At 37.9% G+C, this 24,288-nt stretch overlaps 1 protein-coding gene across 4 annotated transcripts in view; it reads left to right on the top strand.

The window, feature by feature from the left end:
• The first annotated feature begins 12,373 nt into the window (after window positions 1-12,373).
• EML1 (EMAP like 1) overlaps window positions 12,374-24,288 on the top strand; it is a 195,756-nt gene continuing 183,841 nt past the window's right edge. For all 4 annotated transcript variants that reach the window (XM_043987720.1, XM_043987719.1, XM_043987718.1 and 1 more), the window contains exon 1: window positions 12,374-12,609. In XM_043987720.1, coding sequence (XP_043843655.1) covers window positions 12,543-12,609 — 67 coding nt within the window. In that variant the 5' untranslated portion in view covers window positions 12,374-12,542. The remainder of the gene's footprint in view (window positions 12,610-24,288) is intronic.

Below are 24,288 nucleotides of genomic sequence, written 5' to 3'. Positions count from 1 at the left end.
AGCAAAAACAGTTTGAAAGCCATTGCTGTAAGTTGAGTAAGTTGTTGATATGTATCAGTGGAGGAGGTTTTCTCCCTGGGACTTCCCTATACCAGTGAAATCATAGACCAGATTCTTATCCTTAAATATACAAAATATTGTGGTAAGGAGTTGGAGGGAATAGAAGAATAATTAAGACAATTCAAAGTATATAAAAACCAGAATGCATTAAAACAGTCTGTTATGATGGGAAAAGCACAGGATTTAGAATCAGGAAATCAGTTATTTGACCTTGGGCAGACTAGTGCATCTTTCTCTGGTCTTCAGGCTCTCATTTATAAAATGAAGGAGCTCAGAATAACTGACATTTAAGGTCTTTTCCAGTTATAAACTGCTATCCTGTGGTGCCATATTGGGTTTGGATATATTTCTTAGCAAATTAATTATTACTTAATATATAATTAATATAATCTTACATAATTTAATAAGAAAATATATAATGCATTATGACTAATTTTACTCTGAGTAATTTAAATCAATTTTAATTTGCTGAAATTGTTAATAATGGACATAAGCAGGTCTATCCCTTTCTCAGGTAAAAATGGCTTTTCTAGGGGCAGCTAGGTGGCTCAGTGGATAGAGCACCAGCCCTGGATTCAGGAGGACCTGAGTTCAAATCCAGCCTCAGACACTTGACACTTACTAGCTGTGTGACCCTGGACAAGTCACTTAACCCCAATTGCCTCACCAAAAAAAAATGGCTTTTCTACATTTTTTCTGCTAAGTATCTCATTTAGTTGGTGATCTTCTTTTTCAGGACTATGATAGACTTCTGCCTCAAAAAAGTGCATTTTGTTTCAAGCAAACAAAACATAACTATATAAAATTTTCAACTTTTATTTTGACAAATTAGAAGTCTTCACTTTGAAGAAAGATTTATAAAATTTATTTGCTTTTCTTATGCATTGTCCCAAGATTTGAACTGGATTATAAAATTTTGATTTGAATACAACTTTTCAAGCACTTATTGATTATTCAAAAGTTAGGTGCATTCAGGCACAACTCTTTAGTTCTCTCCTATTTTTTATAGTAAAAGACATTTAAGTTACACATTCTTTACCTAGCTTTTCTACCTTCCCTTCTACCCCAAAGAAAAGACTATTTTCTCTTTCTTTCCACCTTTGCCCTTAATCCCATCCCATCCCATCATGGATCCTATAGAGCAAAGGAGAAGGGAATAAGAATTTATATAGAGCCTACTATGTGCCAGGAACTGTGCTAAGAGCTTTTTCCAAATATAATTTCATTTGATCTTTAGAACCTTAGTACATAAATTATCTGCTCTATTTAATTTTCAATTTCTTTCTCTTTAGTGACTTAAACAAATATGCTAAAGTGTCTCCTATCTTTCAAAAGCCTTCTCTTAACAGTCACATTCTCCTAAATTATCACAAAATCTTAGGTTGGAAGTGGTATTAGAAATCCTCTAGTCCAGTCTTTTCCTTTGTAATTTAGGAATATAGATCTAGACCTTCAAGAGATATGAGAACTAATCTAGATTAATCCCCTCATTTTAGAGTTATGGAAACTGAGACCCAGAAAGTTAAGTGACTTGTCTAGGACCACACAGTAAGCCTCAGAGGCTGGGATTTGAACCAAGGCCCACTGACTCCACAGTCATTCTCTTTCCACTATATCATGTTCACTCCCCTTCTTTATATCTCTTTTTTCTAATTTTTGGAGCTCCAAAGAAAAAGTGCAATTTCTTTCTTTCCCACAACAGCCCTTTAAATATTTGAAGAAAGCTATCATGTTCCCTCCCCCACCTACTCCAAAAGGTCTCTTCTCCCAGCTATATAAATCCTTACTTCCTTTGACCATTGCTCATGCAACATAGTTTCTACATACCTTGTCTTCCTGGTGATCTCTCTTCAGAAATGCTCTGATTTGGTAATATCCTTCCTAAAGTATATAATCCAGACTGAGCACAACATTGTGTTATGACCAGAGCAGAGAACAATGGGACCATTATTTCCCTTGTTTTTGGACTTTATACTTAATCAATACAGTCTGAGATCCATTAATATTGGAGGCAGCCAATTATGTTCAAACATATTGACTTTGCAGTTCTAAAACAGCAGTTGTACATGAACTATTGTTAAGTGATGATGTATACTGATGCTGTTTATTTTTTGAAACTATATTCAGGTTTACATTTATTATTCCTATTGATTTGTAAATAACTTTCCAGAAATGCATCAACTTTGATTTCCTATCTCTTCCCTTTTCACTGCCACATTTCTACAAAGAGTAGCCTATACTTGCCTTTGAATTTATTCAGCATTACCTTCCATCGTTTGGCTATTCATTAACCTACCAAGTCCAAGATTACAATTACCATTTAAATCTTTCACATTCTGGTATCTACCTAATTCTCAGTTCTTATTTTCCAGTCTTCCTCTTGTGAGGCAGAGCACCACAATGCAAAAAAGGTTGGATTTAAATTCAAACAACTTAGATTCAAATCATGCTGCTTCTAATTATTTTCCTGTGTGACCACAAGCAAGTCACTTAACATCTGGGGCCTCATATGTAAAGTGAAGGGGTTGGACTAGATGACTTTTAAGGTTCCTTCCAATTGCATTTATGATTCCTACAGGAACTTTCCACTTCATCCAAACAGGTCTACTAAATATACCTGTCCTATCTCCATGCTTTTTACATTCATTATCCCACCATGTAAAATGGTTGGGTAATAAAAAGAACACTGAACTGGGATAAGGGTTTGAACCCTGGCTTTGTTACTTATTACTAAGTGTGAACTTGGACAAATCACTTTCCTTTGCTGGATCATAGTTTCTCTAAATGAAGTTGCTGGGCCCTTTGAGCTATAAATCATATACCCACCCCCCCCCCTTTTCCAATTTATTTCAATCATCATTTCTTCAAGGACCAACTCAAGACTTACTTGCTAAGTGAAGCTTACCGCTCTCTTCTCTAAACTTCTCTAGTAGTTATTGTGGTTATTCGTATGCTACTCATTTTGGTGCTCAGCTCATGCTGCCTTTTAATTATTTATCTGCTTTTGTGCATAGCCTATCTCTTTAACTCTTTCAGAACAGTAACCCCATTTTATACTTTTCTTTTTTTGGCAGGGCAATGAGGGTTAAGTGACTTGCCCAAGATCACACAGCTAGTAAGTGTCAAGTGTCTGAAGCCGGAAGCTGAAGTCCTTCTGAATACAGGGCTGGTGCTTTATCCACTGTGCCACCTAGCTGCCCCCTCCCCCCATTTTATACTTCTTTATATTTACAGGGTCTGGTTAATAATAAAAGTTCTGTATGTATTAAGTAATAATGATGACAACAATGATGTATAACTTCCAAACTTTAAGAAATAGCATACATAGTATAAGTCTGGGTTAATATCAGACCTACAATTTGGAGCTAATAAACACAAACATCCAAAAGGGTTCCTTTAATATTTGTTAATTATATTTAAAAATCAGATCAATAATTGGGGCTACTAGAGTGGTAGAAAGAGAGAAAAGAAGAAAGAAGTTGCTATCGGTTGTGGTCTTCTTTGATCTAACACACTCCATTCTTTTCCTACTTCCCTTAGGTCGATCAGAGACATAGGACTCAATATTTGTCAATAAGCTGAATAACTGAGTTTTAGAAAAAAGGTTTAAAAGGTATCCTTTAAGATTTCTAGGTCTTGCCTGAAATGAATATTGTCTGAAGAACAAAACTAATAAAACTCTAAAATCAAGAATCTGTGACGAAGATAAAGGCTATCACTCTAGCCGTATTAGTAAATTCACATTTATACTATACTTTGAGGTTTACAAACCATTTTCCTCACAGCAACCCTGTCAATATTATTACTCCCATTTTATAGACAAGGCACCTGAGACTTAGAGAAATTAAGTGACTTTTGTATTCTGCTAGAGTTGAAGGAAAGATTCAAACTCAGGTGTTCCCACTGCAATTACAGGGCTCTTTGCACGCCCCAATATTGCCTTTTCCAGGTTTCTTTAGGCTCTATTCTTCAAATATCATCTACTTATCACTTTGAAACATCAAGTGAAAAATTAAGATTCCCTGGGGTCACTTGGCACCAAGACTTGGGGAGACTTTCCTTTTAGTTTGTAAAATTTAAGAAAAAATAACATATAAAAAATCATTTTAAAAGTATATATAAAAATACATAGAATCAGAGGATATCAGTCATTACTACTCAGACTAGTTCAATCTATACATAAATAAGAATCACTTCTACAACATCCCAAACAAATGATTACCCAGATTCTTATTGAAGACGACTTCTTTTTTTTTTTGTGGAGCAATGAGGATAAAGTGACTTGTCCAGGGTCACACAGCTAGTAAGTGTTAAGTGTCTGAGGCTGGATTTAAACCCAGGTCCACATGGGCCTAAGATCAGCCTCTCTTCGATTCCCCCTTTCTTCTACCCTCTAGGGCTAAACAAAACAAGTTTAATCTTTCCATATGCCAGTCCTTCAAATACTTAAAGATTGTCATTATGTCCTCACTCAAGTATTTTTCTTCTTTAGGCTAAACATCCCTAGTTTATATAGCTAGAATGCCTATAATGCTAGAAAACAATTTTGAGTCTTCTCATGATTCTAGTCATTATCCTCCTTTAAAATGAAAAAACAGGAATATTATTGCTATTTTATAAAATTAAACATATTTTACTATTAAAATATAAAATAAATCATTAATATTGTACTATTTAAAAAATAACAAGTACAAGGGAGAAGCTAGGTGGCACAGTGGATAGAGCACCAGCCTTGGATTCAGGAGTACCTGAGTTCAAATTGGGCCTCAGACACTTAACACTTACTAGCTGTGTGACCCTGGGCAAGTCACTTAACCCCAATTGCCTTACCGAAAAAAAAAGCTGATAATTATCAAATGATACTTAAAAGACAAAATAATGTATTTCTGAGTACAAAAGGAGTAAAGTTTTCATATTAAATACAACTATCTATGGTAACATGTTTGAGCTCGTGAGTTAGACTGAAGGAGAAGAGGTCATGCTTCAACTGATGTCTCACCTGGGCTTGGGGTGCACTAAGTGGTGGTAGGTTTAGACTTGGTAGTAGCTTGGAAGATTGTGAAGACAATGGTTTCCAACAACACTTATTACAAGGAGAAAGTTATCTGTCCATAAGCATTGTACTTGGTCGGAAACTGTTTCTGTCAAAGGGTACAGGGAGGACATGGGTAGGGGTATGGCCAGCATGTAAACAAGTGGTTTGAAACTTGTACTTCAGCTTTTATGAGCTGAAACCAATTTACTTTGTGCTTTCTAATCAATTTGCTTCCTCTTGACATGGGGAGTTAGGCATGTTCTAACTTTAGGGAGTCTCACACATGTGCATATTATAGCTCTTGGATAATCTGGCACTGGCTACACTTATGGCCTAGCTCATTTAAATATATTTCTGCATAAAGGTTGTAGGGTACACTTGATGTTTTGAGGGTATTCTTGGCACAGAATTCTTTGGTTCTACTTTTTTTCTATAATTTGAGCCTGTTTGGAAAGCAAAAATTTCAGTGTGTTACCTGAACTGTAGAATTTTTCTAATTTTCAAGTTGTTGTACTTTTCTATTTTTCTTTTTCTTTAAATTTAAAGTTTTATTTATTTATCTACTTATCTTTTCATTCATTTGTTTGTTTATTCATTCATCCATTTATTTATTTATTCATTCATTCATTCATTTATTTATTTAGCAGGGCAATGAGGGTTAAATGACTTGCCCAGAGTTACACAGCTAGTAAATGTCAAGTGTCTGAAGGCAAATTTGAACTCAGGTCCTCCTGAATCCAGGGCTGGTGCTTTATCCACTGTGCTACCCAGCTGCCCCCATAGTGTATCTTTAGAGTTTTGAGTATTATACTATAATCAAACAACAAGCATTTATTAAGGAAATCTAAAATATAATACAATGGAGTAAAAATATTTTTGAATATTATGCCAAAGGTATATAAAAAGTTTTGTAATTTAATAAGCATTTTGAAATCTATTAATTTACACTTAGATCTGTTATCTCATTGCTATAAGTACTTCCTGTCTGTGCAGATCAAAGTCCTTTTGATGCTTTTTCTTCCTATGGGTTTCTTCTCCATGTCCATTTATAGATCCTTCCTAGATCATCTACCCTGGAGGCCTTCCTCTGTTCCATTAAAAAAAATTAGGGTGCACCAGACCAGCACTCTTCTGTAGTTACTCTTGATCTCATTTTCTCAGAAGTGTCCTTTCATATACCAACCTGAATGAATCAGAAACAATGATAAAGTCATGTTTACTAAATTGTAATGTTGCCTACTAGCTAACCATTTTGAAAGATAAGAGCAACAAATATTGCTTTGAATTTGCCACTTATCTTCAGTTACATTAAAATTGTAAATTCTGTTCTTTACAACTATATTGTCTTATCAAGAATACTTTTGAAAGGATAGCTTACTGAAAACAAATCCCATAGTTTATTACATAAGAACTTTCATATAGACTGAAATTTTTACCAAGTTCAAAAGCTGTTTTTTTTCCAATTCATGCATCTGTTTTTTAAAAATATAGTTGTTACAGAAAGCTTTAATAAAACTTAAGTGTGATCATTTTTTCTAATCTTCTTATTTTCTCTGCCATGAAGAAATGAAAGCACCATGTAAGAATCCACACTGGAAGAATTGAAAGGGTTTACAGTAAGGACAAAAATTGTTCCAATTATTCATTTCCTTGCCTCATTGTTCCATATACTCTAGTTATAGAATCCTAGAATTGGAAGAAACCTTAGAAGTACTCTAGTCCGTTTCTTTCATGAAGTATAGCTCCTTTCTAAAGATTCCCCAACAAGTGTCCGCCTAGCCCCCTGCTTGAATAATTTCAGTGATAGGGAACTGCCTCCAAGGCCGAGAATACAGACAATTCTGGCTATACAGTTAGAGCACATACATTCATGTTGGAAAAGATAGCAGGACAGGATGAGATCTTTTGTGAAAGTTACAAAGAAACACATTGGCTTGAAGTAAGGAAAAACTTGGTAAAAATCAGAGTTGTTCAAAAGTAGAATGGAGTGCTTTGAGAGATGGTGGTTTTCCCCTCACTGGAGGTCTTCAAGTAGAGGCTGGATGACCATTTGTCAATTATGTTACAGTGAGAATTCTTTTTGTGTATAAGATTGTTCCAGATGGCTACTGAAGTCCCTTCCAACTCTAACATCTGTGATTCTGTGATTAGGAATCTCTGAGATATTGTGTCCAATTCTGGGTATCATGGTTCAGGAGGGACAAATTAGAGTGTGTCCAGGGTATGGTTCCCAATATGGTAACTGGCCTGGAGAAAAAAAGTGTTATAAAACATGCTTGAGGAAATGAAGAAGACTGGAAAAGAGTTGGGGGTGGGGCAGCATAGCTGTCTTCAAATAACTTAAGGACTGTCCCGTGGAAGGGGACACAACTCACAAGAAAAAATTCTGCCTGATATACACACATATATAAACAAGTGTATGTATATGTGTATGAATATGTATATGTATGTATAATACATATACACATGTGTAAATATTTGGATTTTCTAAGCATTTGAGCTATCCAAATGTAGAATTGGTTACTTCACAATATCCCTATCCCTGGAAGTATTTAAATAGAAGCTAGACAGGATATTTTAGAAAGAACTGCTTCATCTGATGAGAGGTTAGCCAAGGTGATCTCAAAGCTCCTATAATTACTTTTAACTTAATATAATGATACTAACATAATAGGATAAATTTTATTCTTAAATTAACAACACATAAAGTGGAATTATAGATGTTAGTGAATTAACTTTAAGTACCACACGGACTGAAAATTTTGGTAGCATTCACTTAGATGTTTTTATATTGTTTCATGTCTGTGGCTTCCTCCCCCCCCACCCCCGCCTTTTTCTTCAAATAGGAACTACATAATTGTATTCTTTCTCCATTTTTCATATGTTGTGAGAACACTGCTATTAATGCCACTGAAAAGATATGTTTCTATTGTGCATTGTCTCAGATGGTGTAAATTGTTTATTACGAAGATAACATTTTTTGAGGGTAAATAAACCTTAAATTATTTCAAGTTGACTTGAGTCTTTGGTTAAAATGTTTGGGCTTTTAAATCACACATTATTGATTTTTCTTGAAAGTTTTCCACAGAACTATTTTTATGCTGTGTAGATACTTAATTGATATAACATGCAGATCCTTATAATTATGCTAAATTTTGTTCTTTTAGAGCAAGAGATTAGTATTGTGCTAAAAACATTTCACACTCTAGAGGATAATAATAATCTTTTCCATTTAAAAGACATTTGAACTAGGTGCTTAAGTGCTTCATTTGTAACTGTATACTAGTAAAAATAATTCTCATATAATAGTTAATTTCATTCAATAGCAATATACTTTCTATTTTTCATTTGTGAATTTCCCGTTAAACTTTTTTTGTGACAATCGATGTAACTTGCCATTGATACAAAAAAATCAGTGATACTATCATGTTTAAATGATTGTCTTAAAGAGCTGATCATTCAGATCTTTCATCTGCAAAGTTCAGATATGATACTTTGAAGATTCAACATTTCTTCCATATATTACTACTTCAATTGATCTGTGATCCCATGAATGTGTGAATTCATGAACCCGATGAATTTAAGTAGAACAGCTTACAGTCTATACATCTTTTTTTTTGCATCCTCTGTGATTCTTCTTTATATATTAGTTCTCAATCCATCCACCTTGTTTTGTAGGTTTCTTTCCATTTCAGTAGTACTAGTAAAGCTCTTAATCTGTTTTTTTATCCCACACTTTTTACCACATCTACTGAATAATATCTCTTATACTACTTCATATATATACATATACATACATATACATATATATATATACATATATACACACACATATAGGATTGATCATTGGACTTAAGTCACAGCCTTCTTGTATATACCATGTACCTCTCCATTGTTCTTTGAGTCACCCACAATTTTGATTTTTTTGGATGGTGTTCCAAGATTCACAACAATAAAGCATTTCTGGGAGAATGGTTTAATTGAAGTGATAGGTCTTTGCACTAGGGATCAGCTTACAATAATTAAGAGCACAGCCTGATTTCTTAAAATGCAATCCTAAGTGCTCTCTTTTTCCTATTCAGTCCTGGATCCAAATATACATATTTCTGAACCAACTGGATGAATTGGCCATCCAATTGTGTATATATAGTTTGGTTAAGAGGCCTTTTTTGGTACCCCTGCTGGTCATTTGGTCATTGATTTCCATTGGGTAAACTTTTGCAAGAATGGATTACAAGCAAAGTCAATATCTTTGTCTCCTCCCTTCTGTCCTTCATTTCCCACTTGATAACTCATTTAAGCCTGTTGAAATTGTAAAATGTTGAAATTGCAGGGTTTTTTTTTATCTTGCACTAACTTGATGGTCTCACTATAAAGTTGATTCTGATAACTCCCAAATCACTAATCGGTCATTTCCTGTATGACTGTTAATTTCATTTTTCCCCTGATATTGTGTAGTGCTCACCACAGTATTTTCTGATTCTCCTTGAAGAAACCATTCTCTATAAATGTTAAGGCTACTGAGTGGTCTTTAAACATTTGGCCTCTTTTATATCTCAAACCTGAGCCACATGGCCAAAATATTTCTCACCATTTTCCTTGTGCCCATATTTGCACTGAATTATCAAAACATATTGATTTGGTTTGGGGCACTTTATAAAGTTCTTTGTGGCATACTAATCTGCCTATCTATGGTCTCTCTACCTCACAAAAAGGCCAGAAGCTTTCCTAAAATTATTTGGTTTACTCATATTACTTCCAGTTGTTTACAACTTGAGTTGAAATACTGCCCCGCCTACCCCCCAAAAAACACCACACACTTCCTCCAACTTCTCTTAGTTTGGTCAAAGGCACTACAAATTCCAGTTACCCAGGTTTGAAACCTCAGTTATCCCTGACTCTTCCTTTCAGTCACGCTTCATAGTCAAACAGTTGTCTTGAAGATTTTAACTGTACATCTCTTCCATCTGTCCCTTTCTCTCCTTTCACCTCTTGGCTGGACTATTCCAAGAGTGTTCTTAGCATTTTCCTTGCTTCATCTCTTTCTCCACTCCAATCTATCTTCTACAGCACTACAAATTAGTATTTCTTTAAACACTCGTCTGATTGAGTCATCCGCCCCCCCCCCTTAAAAAAAAATCTTTGGCAGTTCCCCATTACCCCCTCAATAAAACAAGACCTCTTCAGTCTGACACTTAACACTGTTTTCTAGCCAACTAGCCTACTAGCTGTGCTAGAACTCAACATTGCATCTCTCCTCCCAGGGCCTTTGCCCAAGCAGTACTCCTACTCTGGAGTACTCTCCCTCCTCACCTTTGCCCCTTAGGAGTTTCCTTAAAAGTTCAGTTCAGAGGGAATGCCTTTTTTTTTTTTAAATACCGACAGTTATTCTAGCTCTCTTCTTTCTTAAATTATTTTCCATTTACATATCAGCTCAGACTGGATACAGTGGTGGTACATTGTATGCAGTCAGAGTATTACAAAATATTTAGGAGAAGGGACTTTTTCAATTTTTGTTTTCTCCTCTATATCCTCAGCACCCAACATTTTGCAGGTACTTAAAGCTCGTTGTTTACCAAAACTTAATTCTTAAAACTGGGAATGGGTCTTTTAAATGATGACATTCGATCTATCCATTCACTTTTTTGATCAATTCTTGGGGAGTTTATCCCACCTCTGTTGTATGCCTATCATTTACTTCTCTTCATAACCTGAAAGCTTTTTGGCCTTTTCACTTCCATTAAGAGCCATCCCTTCCATTAGAGGCCAGAAAAGGCAAAAGGCAAATCAGTGCACAATTTTTTAAAAAGGGAGGTGTTCATTTACTTACTTTTGAATATTAGACCAAATAAAGAAGGGTCGGGCTCTTTTTAAAAGAAAAAGTCTTTGAAGATTATTTAGGTCTTCTAATACGTTTAGTAGCAAGCTGAAATTAACGGAAGGTGAGGGTGAGTATAGAATAAATCTGTTCTCTATCATTATTTGTAGTGCTAATTCCTCAAGTTTTACAATTAAAACACTATTGCCCATTTTGAATGAAGAATCTGTAGAGGCCCAGGAGCCAGGACATTGGGGGATTTATGTCAGAGGGCCTTTCTCCAAAGCATCATTTTTGCAATTTATGCCCCTCACCCCTTTCCCTGCTTCCCCCGTCCCAGCTCTTGGAGGAAATGTTTTGCAAAGACAACAACCTTGCAAATAACCAAAAGCCAGATCCACAGGACTTGGCCAAGACTAAAGTTGTGATAAACTCGTGGAAAAAGCATCTTTAGGAAGCTTCCATATGTGTCCATGTTTGGTGCCGGAAACGATGAAAATGGCTTCCAGGCCGGGACTGGGGCTCTCGGGGATTTTTGTTTTTTTAAACAAAGTATTTTTGTGGGAAGGGGAGGGTTGGCCAAGGGGGCTCCCAACTAGGCTCTGGGGTGGGCGGCCCCTGGGCCCCGCCCCGCCCCCCCTGCCGGGGGGCCTCGCGCGAGCGTGGGCACGTGCATCCCTAACGGTCCCGAGGGCCCCCTCCTTCCCCGGGGGGGGGGCGGGGCAGGCACCGCGAGCCCTGCCAGCGCAATCCCTTCCCCCTCCCTCCCGCCCCCACCTCCGACCCTCAGCGCAGAAGCGAAGCGCCTACTCCTCGTATTGTAATGTCTTCTTGTCCGTCCGCCCTTTGTTTCGCCGCCTTCTCTCCGGCAGTTCGTCCAATCCTCATTATCTGAGGGTGTCTTCACCCCTTTTCCTTTGTTCTCTTCACCCACCCCTCAAAAATAAGGGGGGGGAGGGAAAGCTCATTCCTAGTTCTAGCCGCCATTTCCACCACTCGCCCTGACCCGGCCAAGCTCGGGCCGCTACTTCACGCGAGACATTTCCCAGCGCGCGATCGGCCGCGAGCCGTTATTCGGGGAGAGGGGAGGGGGGTAGTGCCCGCGCCTCAATGCTGCTGGCTCTTATGCCCCTTCAGTACCTGCCGCGTCCACGGAGGCGGCTGCGTGGAGGTCTTTCAAGGCCTCCTTCCCTCTGGGGAAGAAACGTCCCCCTCCCTCGCTGTCTCTTCATCCAGTACAAGCCCACCGACTTCCCGCCTCCCCGCTCCATCTCGCCTCCTACTTCCCCCACCCTCTTCTAGCCACCCCGAGCCCGCCCCCTCCAGGGCAGAGCCGGTCTTTTCCCAGCCCGGGCCGGCCTTGGTCCTTTCCTCGTTCACGAGGCGGGCGGGCGAGCAAGCGGCCGCAGCTGCCCTGGGAGAGCGCGCGGCGGCGGCGGCGGCGCCGGCGGGGTGAAGGAGGTTGCCATGGTAACCGGCAGCAGCAGCCGCCACAGCAGGGCCGGCCCCAGCCCCAGCCCTAGAGCTCAGTGTGTGGGTGAGAAGCAGCGAGAGCAGCAGCAACAGCAGCAGCGGCGAAGGCTCAGCGCCGCCGAGACCGTGTAAATCGGGAGCTGCCCCGGCTGCAGGATGGAGGACGGATTTTCTAGCTATAGCAGCCTTTATGACACTTCCTCGCTGCTCCAGTTCTGCAATGGTAAGGAGAGAGGAGCTGGTGAGGAGCAGTGGGGGCTCGTGTGTGTTTGTGTTTGTGTATGCAAGCACGCGCGGGGAGGGGGGGGGCTCTCTTCTTGCTTTCCTCGCTCCCCACCCTTCCACACCTCGCGAACCTCTTTCCCCAGATCCCTTATAGTGCTCGCGCCCCGATCCATCTCTCCTTGCTGCGGTGTCCCCCGGCAGGGCGGTAGCTGGGAGAGGACAGAGATCTCTCGGGGATTCTGGCTGCAAACCTGGTCTTAGGGGAAAAAAAAAAAAGAAAAAAAGAGGGAGGGTAGGCAAGCAGGAAGGAGCTTGGAAGCTGCTGTTGCTGCTGCTGCTGCTGGTTGCTGCCGCTGCTTGTTGTTGCTGCTCCAAGACTGGCTTCTCTGGAAAGGGAAAAGAGGAGGCACTGAAGGAGGAGGGTAGTGGGAAGAGGGGAATGCTTCTTGGATGACTCGGGGGAGTCAGTCCAGAAGGCCTTTCTCACCCCAAAGGGACAGCCATGCTAACCTGACCCCCCCCCTCTCCAGGGAAAGCGCAGAAACTTCTCCATCTCCTAGTCAAGTTAGAGGGAAAGTTTAGTTTACTTCAGTGGAAAAAGAAATGTTTGTTGCAAAAAAAGAATTAGCTTCTGAAGAAAAACTCGAAATTTTCTATTAAGACTATTAGTATCCAGCATCCCAGCAAGTGACCGCTGGTATTGTATTTGTGGTGTTAAGTCGAATCGCATGATATAGAGTTCATGACATCCTCTCCAGTCCCTCCACGGCCTGTTGAATAACGAACCACTCCATCCCCCTGACGTGTAAAAACCACTGCCCACTCACTAAATCTTGTGCATTTGACACGTGTATAGTTTATCCAGTCTCATAAGGGGGGAAGGTTCTTATCTGAAGCCTCTCATAGTACAACTGTCATTAGTGCCTTTTTAAAAAGTATAAGTTGTTAGTGATATCTAGTTCTGCTCTTTGAAATTTCTTCCCAAGACTTTAAAGTACTGACACTTAAATTAAAAATAGATAGATAGATAGATAGTCAACATCCTGGCATATTTCTTAGCAGTATTCCTTTCAGAGTGTAATTGACACATAGGAAAGCTAAAATAATGATTTGAAAAACGGGGGGGGGGTGGGTTAATAGAAAAGAATGTTCAAAGCATAATGTTACTGTTTTAACAAGAGCATGTTGCTATGTGTGTATTTTGTTTATATTTCTTTGGAAACTACTGTTATAAAAGAGCAGAGAAACATCACTTAATATTAACAAAAGATGAATAAAAGAATTAAAGTAGTTTTTTGTTAGAAACTTACTAACCACAATTCCAACAAACCTACTTTAGTTACATTGTTCTTCATGAAATAACCCTTAGGTAAGTCTAGAGTTTATATTAAAAACAATTTTTTTTAATTCAAGAGAAGTATTCAACTGATAATTGTGCAATAGATTCTATTTAATTCTTAGAGGCAAGAAAAAATATAAATTGATATTATATATTTTTGAAAGAAGTGATCCTAGGCTCTTGAAAGATAATTTAATCATGAAAAAACATGTTCATAGCACTGCATTTTTTTCTAGAACATGATGTGTGAAAATTCAAATGCAAAGAACTGTCATACATATTTTCAACATTTGATTTATTGCTTCAAAAATGTTTGCCAAAGTATCTTTTATATGATCTTGTAAATTTTCCTTGAATGTGTAGAGCAATGAAAACAAGCTTGAATCCCTTTTTTCTTGGATTAATTTGTTTTATAGGGAGTTTTTAAAGTGAGAGACTTTTCTTGTTATAAAGTAATTTATGGATTCAGTTTTGACCTGTTTATAAGCACTCTAGTAATGATTTTATCTCTAGATACCATAACAAGTATTCTTTGTTTTTGCAGGTATATATGTATACTTATATAACCCTATAAATAAATATATACCTATATCTATATCTATATGATATTTATCTAAAGGTCAGACTTCCATATCCTTCTGTGGAAATAAATTATAATTGTGGGTTTTTTTTTAAAAGGCTAGCTAATGGGTAATCCAAGTGCTTCAGGAATGTGAGATAAATGTTTTTTAAACTTTAAAATATATTATTATAATTACTTCAAAAATAGTAAAAGAATGAATGAAATATTCCAGCAAGTCAGGTGGATTGTCCATAGAGTATTTATGTAAAGACATCTGCAGGAATTCCACAAGATGTAAAAATGTACAAAAGTTGTGATCAGTTGTGAGAGAGTCCCAGCACTAATAAGATCACAGAGTTCCATCTAAGGTTGTATGTTGTATAATGTACTATTAATATATCATTTTCATAGTAATAACATGTTACCTCTTAAGTGATTTAAGGAGTTCATGTTTGCTATGGAATGGAAGATAATTTTTGATTTTGTTCTAACTTAGTATCTATTCCAGTACAGCAGATTTTCTCTGTGTTTTCAGCTTTAAAAATCTAAGTTTCTTGAGGGAAGTTAATAATAATTGACATTTATCTAGCTTGTTCTGGTTCTTAAGGTCATGGAGAAAGAAGAGCTAGAAGAGAGTTTAGAGGTCATCTGATCAAACCGCTTCATTTTGCAAAAGAGGAAACTGAGTCCCAGAGAGGTTGTCACTTGCCCTAAATCATATAGGTAGGAAATGTCAGCTAGGATTGGAACACAGGTTCCCTTGGTTAGATAGATGGTGGAGTGGGAATAGAGTGTCAGACCTGGAGTCAGCAATACTCATCGTACTGAGTTCAAATTTAACCTCAAACACTTAATAACTCTGTGACCCTTGGCAAGTCACTTAATCCTGATTGCCTCAGTTTCCTCATCTGAAAATGAGATAGAGAAGGAAATGGTGAACCACTCCAGTATCTTTGCCAAGAAAACCCCAAATGGGGTCCTGAAGAGTTAGGTATGACTGAAAAACAACTTATATCCTTAGCAGACATAAGTTCCTTGATAGCAGTCATAAAATTATATAATCTATGAATTTTATTTTGTTTTGTTATTTTATTGACCAACTAAAAGATTTAGCACATGAACTGAAAAAATATATGTATATACATTTTTCTTATGATGAGATTGTTATGGCTCTTCCTATAATGTGTAAAAATATAGGTAGAAAATTATACTTGTATATTTTCAGGTCAGAAGGAAGTTTTGCTATTATTAATATGCAAGCACAGAGTCAGTATGTCATAATAAAGAGCTTTCTTGAAGCCACAGAAGATCTGTGTTCTAGTCTGGCTTTTGAAACATACAAGATGTGTTATCCTCAGCAAGTCACTTAACCACTCAGTGCTCTCTGTGCAGCTCTCAAAGACACTGGATGTTTCTACATCCTAGAGTTTCCTATACCAATGAAATCACTGTTCTAGTCCCTATCCTTAAAATGCCAGAGTACTAATTAGGCAATATGACTTAGTACATGACAATGAGATGAGATTCTTGAGAATTTTTTTATCAGACTTGGTGGTCAGTTGAGTAGAAGTACAATCCTGAAAGTGACTTAATATACTGTATTCATGATGTGCTTTTTTCTTTTTTCTCCTCTTTAATTATATTGTCAATGCAAATTTGTCAAAATGTATGACCAATCAGATTATTTCTACTAATTATTTGCATATACTATACATAAGTAACAGTGAATTAAAGAAAAATCACTTAAATTCTTTTAATAATGATATATTTTGTGTCTACCATGTGCAAAGTTCTATTCTAGGTTTTGGGGGAGGAGTAATAAAAAATAATTAAGACACCTAAATATAAATGTCTTCCTGGAACTACTGGTTTTGTAGAAAGATCTGACAGATGGGGCAGCTAGGTGGCACAGAGGATAGATTACTGGCCCTGGAGTTAGGAGTACCTGAGTTCAAATCCGGCCTCAGACACTTGACACTTACTAGTTGTGTGACTCTGGGCAAGTCACTTAACCCTAGTTGCCTCACAAAAAAAAAAAGAAAAAGAAAAAGAAAAAAAGATCTGACAGATGCATAAAGCACAACAATTATCTAGTAGAGTAGAATATTATAAGATCATAAAAGAAGTAAAATGTTTGATGTTAGGCCCAAGGAAGGAAAGGTAAGTAATAGCTTGTTCAATTTAATAATATTAAATTCTGATACAGAAATTACAAGGATGAAACTAGGCATGTCCCTGATAACAAAGAACTCACAGTTTAGTATGAGGAATAAGATGTGCATATATAACTATAATACAAATTAGAATATGATAAGTATGCTGGAAAGATCCAAAGAGAATGGCATAAGAGATTTGAGTCTAAAGAAATGAATCACTTCTAGCAGGGGGGAAGGAAGGAAAATCAGGTTTCATGAAGGAGGTAGCACCAGAACTATCTCTTGAAGACAGAAGGATTTTAGCAGGAGAGATAAGAGGAGGAGAGGAGCCCATTCATTCCAGGAATAGGGGATGACTAGAATGAGATTGAGTACATATAGTTGTCTCTTTTGACCGAGACATAGATTATATAAAGGGGAGTTGTGTGATATAAAGATAGGAAGATGCAGAATTTGAACTAAATTGGGAAAGGCCTTGAATTTGAGGCTAAAGAATATATATTTTATTCAGCAGGCATTGGGAAGCTATTGAAGTTTTATGAATCTGTGAAGCGATATGATTAAAGCTATCCATTAGGAAGATTGTTCTGGCTGTGGAGGATGAAGTTAAAAAGAAGGCACCTGGAGGCAGTGAGAGACTGGAGGCAAGAGGAATAATTATTAAGCTCTATTATAATAGTCTTTTCAATAGGTAATGAAGGCCTGAATGAAAGTGGTGACAGTGAGAAGGAAAAAATGGGATAAATGTTTTCATCAATCAACAAGCATTAAGTTATAGGCACTATGCTAAATTCTGGGGATTAAAAAAAGGGCAATAATAGTCTCTGTCTTAAAGGAGTATACACTGTAATATGAGAGACAACAGGTAAATAATATATTTTGTGCATATGTGTGTGTATATATATATAGTACCTAATATGTGTGTGTGTGTGTGTGTGTGTGTGTATACATACACACATATACACAAAATAGTCGGAAAGTAATCTGGGAAGAAAAAGCACTAGGACCTTGGGAGGGACCTGCTGCAGAAATGGGACGTAAGCTTCGTCTTAGAGGAAGTCAGGGAAACAGGTAGAGGTGAGGGAGCTGAGGACAGTTAGCATAAAGTAATATATAAATGCTAGCTATAAAGGAACAGGGGCAGGGGCTGAAGTGTCATATTTGGAGAACTTCAAGTAGCTGGATCATAGAACATGTGGAAGAGAATAAAATGTCGGAAAATTAGAGGCAGCTGGTGGTGCAGTGGATAAAGCACTGGCCCTGGATTCAGGAGGACCTGAATTAAAATCTGGCTTCAGACACTTGACACTTACTAGCTGTGTGGCCCTGGGCAAGTAACTTAATCCTAATTGCCCTGCAAAAAAAAAAGAAAGAAAGGAAGGAAGGAAGGAAGGAAGGAAGGAAGGAAGGAAGGAAGGAAGAAAAAAATTAGAAAGGTTAGAAAGGGTTCAGCTTGTAAAAGCACTTTAAATGCCAAAGACTGGAATTTATATTTGGTCCTAGAGGTAAAAATGGGTCAGTGGAGCTCACTAAGCAAGGCAGTGACATATTCAGATCTGTGCTTTAGGAGCACAACAGCAACAGCAAAAACTAGCTTGGCAGCTGAATGGAGCATGACTTGGAGAGGTAGTAAGACACAGGGAGGCCAGTCAGTAGGCCATTTCCATATTCTAGGAAACAGCCAGGGCCCAATGGAGGGCTGTGGAGAGGAAGGGAGACATGTCTCTAAATAATGGGTTTAGGCAATGGATTGGATACATGAGGTAAACATGGGAAAGGAGTCAAAGATGTCACCAGGGTTGTGAACCTGGGTGACTGGTAGGATAGTAGCGCTCTTGAGAATAACTGAGGAATTGGAAAGAGTGGGCTTTTGGAGGGAAGATAATGAGTTTTGTTTTAGACATGTTGAGGGTGAAGTGTCACAAAAGGTAATTGGGGATACAGTACTATAGCTCAGGAGAGAGACTAGAACTAGACATACGGATTTAGCAATCTTCTTCATAGTGATGCTAATTGAATCCACACTATCTGCTAAGATCACCAAGTGGCATAGTATAGAATAAAAGAAGAGGGACCTAGGACAGAGCCTTGGGAGGGGGACATACATGATTAGTAGGTATGACAGGATGAAGAACCAGCAAAGGAAATGGAGAAAGAATGATCATACAGATAGAAGGAGAACCAAGAAATAGTTGAGTCACAATTCAATCAAGAAAGAGTACCAGGAAGAGAATTTGATGAATAAGGGTTAAAGGCTGCAGAAAGTTTAAGATACATGAGCATTGCGAAAAGACCATGATATTTATCAATTAGTAGATTACTGATAACTTTGGAAAAAGCAGTTTTACTTGAATGATGAGTCCAGAAGCTAAATTGCAGAGGGTTTAGAAGAGAGTGAGGTGCAAGGAAGGGGGAGGTACTTAACACAGTGGCTAGCACATAATAAATAAAAAAGCACTTAATAAATGATTTTTTATGGTTGGTAGACTGTTGTCTTTATCAAGGAGTTAATCCATAAAGGGGAAGAGGGATATAAGATGATATCTAATGGAGATAGTAAGATCTAATGAGGGTATTTTTATAGATAGGAGAGACATGTTCATAGGTAGTAGGGAAAGAGCCAGTAAACAGGGTGTTATTGAAGATAAGCGGGAGCAATTTGCTAGAGAAGATGGATGGAGATTAAATCAAAGGTTAGCCTTTGTAAGACATTGGACCATCTTTTCATTTGAAAAGATGGTTTAAGAGGAGATAGTTTTTTGGGGGGATATCTGCATAATATGAGATGAAGAGGAGGTAGAAGGGGAAAGCTCTTGGTGAATGATCATACATTTTTTTTTTTTTTGCTGAAGTATGAGGTAAGAGCCTCAGTTAAGAAGGTGTGGGGGGAAGGGGTACTGGGATAATTTTAATAGAATGAGAATGTTTGTGATAGCTGCTCTGCAGAGTGAGTTTGCAAATCGATTGTGAAGGAATAGAATATTTCTCTTTCTATGGTGAAAGCCCAGTTGAGATTAGATGACATAAATTTATAGTGGACCTAGTTAACACAGTTTTTGTAATTTCTCACAGCTCCATTTGGCAGCATATGAATTGGAATGAATGTTGTAGATGATAGGAGTAATTCAGGGTTGGGGTTTGGCAAGGTGTGGTTGGATATAAGACAAAGGATTCTCACTCAGAGGATAGCATAGAGTTAAGTTGGTTCACCAGTTGATTATGACAGGGAAGAGTGTATTAATAAGTGTAGGAGTGATGGACTGGGGAAGAACTGAGGGGTGGAAGGAATAGAAGTTACAGTGAGAGCAAAGCACAGGGTTAGGGGGTTTTAAAGCATGGGAAAAGATGGAATGGTAAAACGTAATTATATAAAGAAATTCAGAGTTTGTAGCCTTCAAAAGTGTGGCCATCTCACTGGGTACCTTAGATTTGAAGAAGATTAAGTCACAGGAATTGAGTAGATTCAGGAACTTGAAATCTGGCTATTTGAAGGCATATCCATATGTATTTTGGAATCCCCTAGTATGAGGGCAGGAGATAGGGAGGAGATAAAGACTAGGAAGTAGACATCGAATTCATTCAGAAAATAAGGAGATTGTCATAAACAGCCACTAGGATCTGCATCGAGCGAGAAACTTAAATAGCATGAAATTTAAAGGAGGAAAGGCTACTTAGTGAAGGTGGTAAAAGGAGAGTCTGGTAATAGGGAGCAAGGAGCATTCTGACTTCTTTACCACATCAAGTATGAAATATAGTGTATTCTGTACTGGAAAGAGTGATAGGGGAAATAGGGTCATTAAGAAAGAGAGAGCCATGCCTCAACAAGGACCAGAAGATAGAAGGAATGAGAAAAGAAGAGGTTTAAGATGAAAAAAAAATTTGGAGGAATTTCAGATGGTACTGCAGGGGCAGGAGAATCTGCAGTGGGGCCTTGTTTGAGGTAGATAGGTATGAGGTAGGTATGAGTTGAGGATGGGGAATAGGATTTGTTTATAAGCAGTTAGGGTTTTAGAATTATGGGGATGGGAAAAGCATAAAGGGATGGTAGTATTCTAACCATTAAGTATTGAGTCCAGGCAAAGTATCAGTAGTTGGAGAGAGATGTATTTAAAGAGGGCTAAGATGAGCCCAAGGTCTTCCCTTGAGGTTCATCCACTTGGCAGTTGGTGAAGTTGTGTTCTTTGAGATACTAGGAGTCTAATCTTACAGTAAGTAGGAGTAGGTAAAGGTATTAGGAGACCAGTCAGAAGAATGGGTGTGCCATGCTTCTTCCAGATTAGACCCTGGAGGGCAGGAGATGAAAGAAGTCTTTACCCCAGAGAGCAGCTCAGGCTAGGGATGATCCAGGGGTAGGGGCTTAATGAAGGGGGCAGCCACCCCAACTTGTGGCACCCAGATGTCTGGGGGTTCACTCTTATACTAGAGATTATAGATAAGTCAAAGATGGGATGATAAGACTTTACATATTTTTCTACAAATGAGTTAATTTCAAAGCCCTTCTCAAATGACATTTAGTAGTATGCTTAATTTGTGCAGCTAATCTTATGAATATACATAGGATGATTTTAAGAATCAGAGATAGGATGAAACTATAAGAAAAGTTTCCTATAGTGCAAAAGTAAATGCCAGTTGATCACTCTTTCAACAGTGGATCTTTTAATGTGATGCATTTAACTGTCACTTGAGGAGAATGTCATAATGAATAATGCTCAGAAACTGAATATTAACCTTTATGTGTATGTAAACTATTAAATTGAATTCAAGTTAAGCAACTGATCACAGAAAATTAAGTCAAACACTTGGGAGTTATGCCATATAAGTTGAACTTACATTGGTTAATTTTTATTTGAATATTCATATTAAAATGATTTGACTAAAAATAGCTCAGTGAGTTAGCTAACATATTTCGACATGCTCAGAGGGACCTGTATGGTTTATAGTGGTAGAAAGTACAAAAGTCATAGTTATGGTATAGTGGGAAGAGCACTGAACTTCTTCCTAGACCCCAGTCAGAACAGGGACTGAATCTTAATTCCAACACTTAATAATAGGATGAGAGTGATGGCAAGCAAATTATTTCACTTATCTGAACCATAGTTCCCTCATCTATAAAATGAGGATACGGGGCAGCTAGGTGGCGCAGTGGATAGAGCACCGGCCCTGGAGTCAGGAGTACCTGAGTTCAAATCCGGCCTCAGACATTTAACACTTACTAGCTGTGTGACTCTGGGCAAGTCACTTAACCCCAATTGCCTCACTTAAAAAAAAAAAAAAAGGAAGGAGATAAAAATATTTGTGCTATTTACCTCACAGGGTTGTTGTGAAGAAAACATTTTATAAACCATAAAATACTATAAGTGAGTTGTCATTATCATTTTTTGTTGTTATATCTGAGTCTGGTTCTGTAACTTCAATAAGAAAGTCTTTTTACCAGTAGAGTTTTGTTATTTTTCTTCTTATTATTATTTGTCCTTCATTCTCAAAGAGGACCATGACATCTGAGTAATATCATGACTTGCACTGAATTGGATTTTTAAGTGAGGGGGACTGTGCAAGGTGACCAGCCTCACTCTCTCTTCCAGAGTCATCTGGGTCTAGTAGCAAGACATACATAAGGATGACTGGAGATGGCCCCGGATGTTGAAGGCAATCATGATTAAGCGACTTGCCCAGGGTCACACAGCTAGTAAGTGTCTGAAGTGAGATTTGAACTCAGGTCCTGTGACTTCAGGGCCAGTGCTCTATCCTCTGCACCACTTAGTTGCCCCTTAGGACCCTTAGAAATTAAATGACTTGACAAGTGTCAACTAGCTAAAATGTGCCACAGGCAGATCTTAAACCCACATCTTCTGGATTCTGAGGCTGGTTTTCTATTACACCATGCTGCCTCTCATTACTAATTAATTAATTAATTAATAGTAGCTAAAATTTATTACACACTAGAAATTTGTAATCATTTAGAAAATCAACAGACAATACATATCCATAACACAAATACACCCCGCCATTTGCTTGATAATTCAGCACATCACCTGTACTGGAACCAGAACATCATTACAGATAGAACTAGAGTCTCCAACCACCTAACCATAACCCTGATCCAGAGAAACTTAAGCATAATAGATATTCGCATGTCAAATACTCATAATCTCCAAAGAATATGAAAGGAAAAGCTTTCAAAATAAAAAACTCTAGGGGCAGCTAGGTGGTGCAGTGGATAAAGCACTGGCCCTGGTTTCAGGAGAACCTGAGTTCAAATCCAGCCTCAGACACTTGACACTTACTAGCTGTGTAACCCTGGGCAAGTCACTTAACCCCAATTGCCTCACCAAAAAACCCCAAAACAAAACAACAACAAAACAAAAACCACACACACACACACACACACACACAAAATACAAAACTCTAGTGGAAGATATTAGAACCACATGGGAACAGAATAGGTACATATCATCCTGTCTGTTGCTGAATTTGTCCTGAAGATGCTTTTAATCACTCTATAAGAGATGCACTTCAATTCCAGTACTCTTATTAGTTATGAAAAACAGATATGCATAACAGTCTTAAGAGCTTTAAATGTGAAGGAATAATAGCAGGATAGCAACTTTTTTTCAAACTATTTTTATCTTTCCAAACTTCATCAAAAAATATTTTTAAAAGTTCTCCTCCACTTGACAAGAAGCTCAAAGGCATACTATTACTGAAATTAGGTAGGAGCTATTTTAATTTCAAGGCACAAACGAGAGGGTCAGGCCTTACCTCATGTGCATTAGCCCTATTGTACACTGGCTCCTGTTTCTACAGCTTAAGAGAAAAATAAAATTCAGTGTAGTTGTCTTCATTAAACCACTGCCATTATTTTATTTTATTTTTTATAATAATCTTGAACAACTAAAATATATTTTGGGAATTGAGAGCTAGTATAGTATAATATAGCACTTGAGAGTGCTTGATTCAGAGCCTCATTTTGCCATTGACAAGCTGTGTGAGTTTAACTAAGTCATTTAACTTTTCTTACCTCAAGCTTCATTGTCTATAAAATAGGGATAGAGACTACACCTGTAATTTCAGTTTTTTTAAGGAATTCCTAACTGAGGAAACTCCCTCTCTCAGTGCATATTGACACTGTCTTTCAATATATAGCCTTAGTTGCCTAGAGCACTGAGATGTTAAGCAATGGCTCAGGGTCATACAACCAGTGTACTATCTTGAGTCAGAACTTGAACTTGGGTCTCCCTACCTTCAAGGCCAATTCTATAGGTACCATGCTATGCTGTCTCTCTTTCTATAAAATAAAGATAATTAGACTACCTACCCCTTAGTGCTTTTATAAACCAAAGTTATTATTTTCACAAATTTCAAAATTGATGGTAGAGTTTTATGAAAACAGATAGCTGGAAAGTTATTTAACAGATTTAATAAAACTAAGTGAAGAAATAAGTCTTCAGAACTCAAAAATATCACATACTCAGGGAACTCCTCCTCATAAACATCCTTCCCATCCTAGAGAAAGCTATCCTTGTGGCTCCCTTATACTCTGTGCCTATCCTTTTCTTCTGGTCACTGCCTCCCACAGTCTGCCCTTTCTCTAATTAACCTCTCTCCCCCTTTTGCTTAGCC

Source organism: Dromiciops gliroides, chromosome 2 (genome assembly GCF_019393635.1).
Source record: "Dromiciops gliroides isolate mDroGli1 chromosome 2, mDroGli1.pri, whole genome shotgun sequence".
Lineage (NCBI taxonomy): Eukaryota > Metazoa > Chordata > Mammalia > Microbiotheria > Microbiotheriidae > Dromiciops > Dromiciops gliroides.
This window is presented reverse-complemented; position numbering and strand designations above follow the sequence as displayed.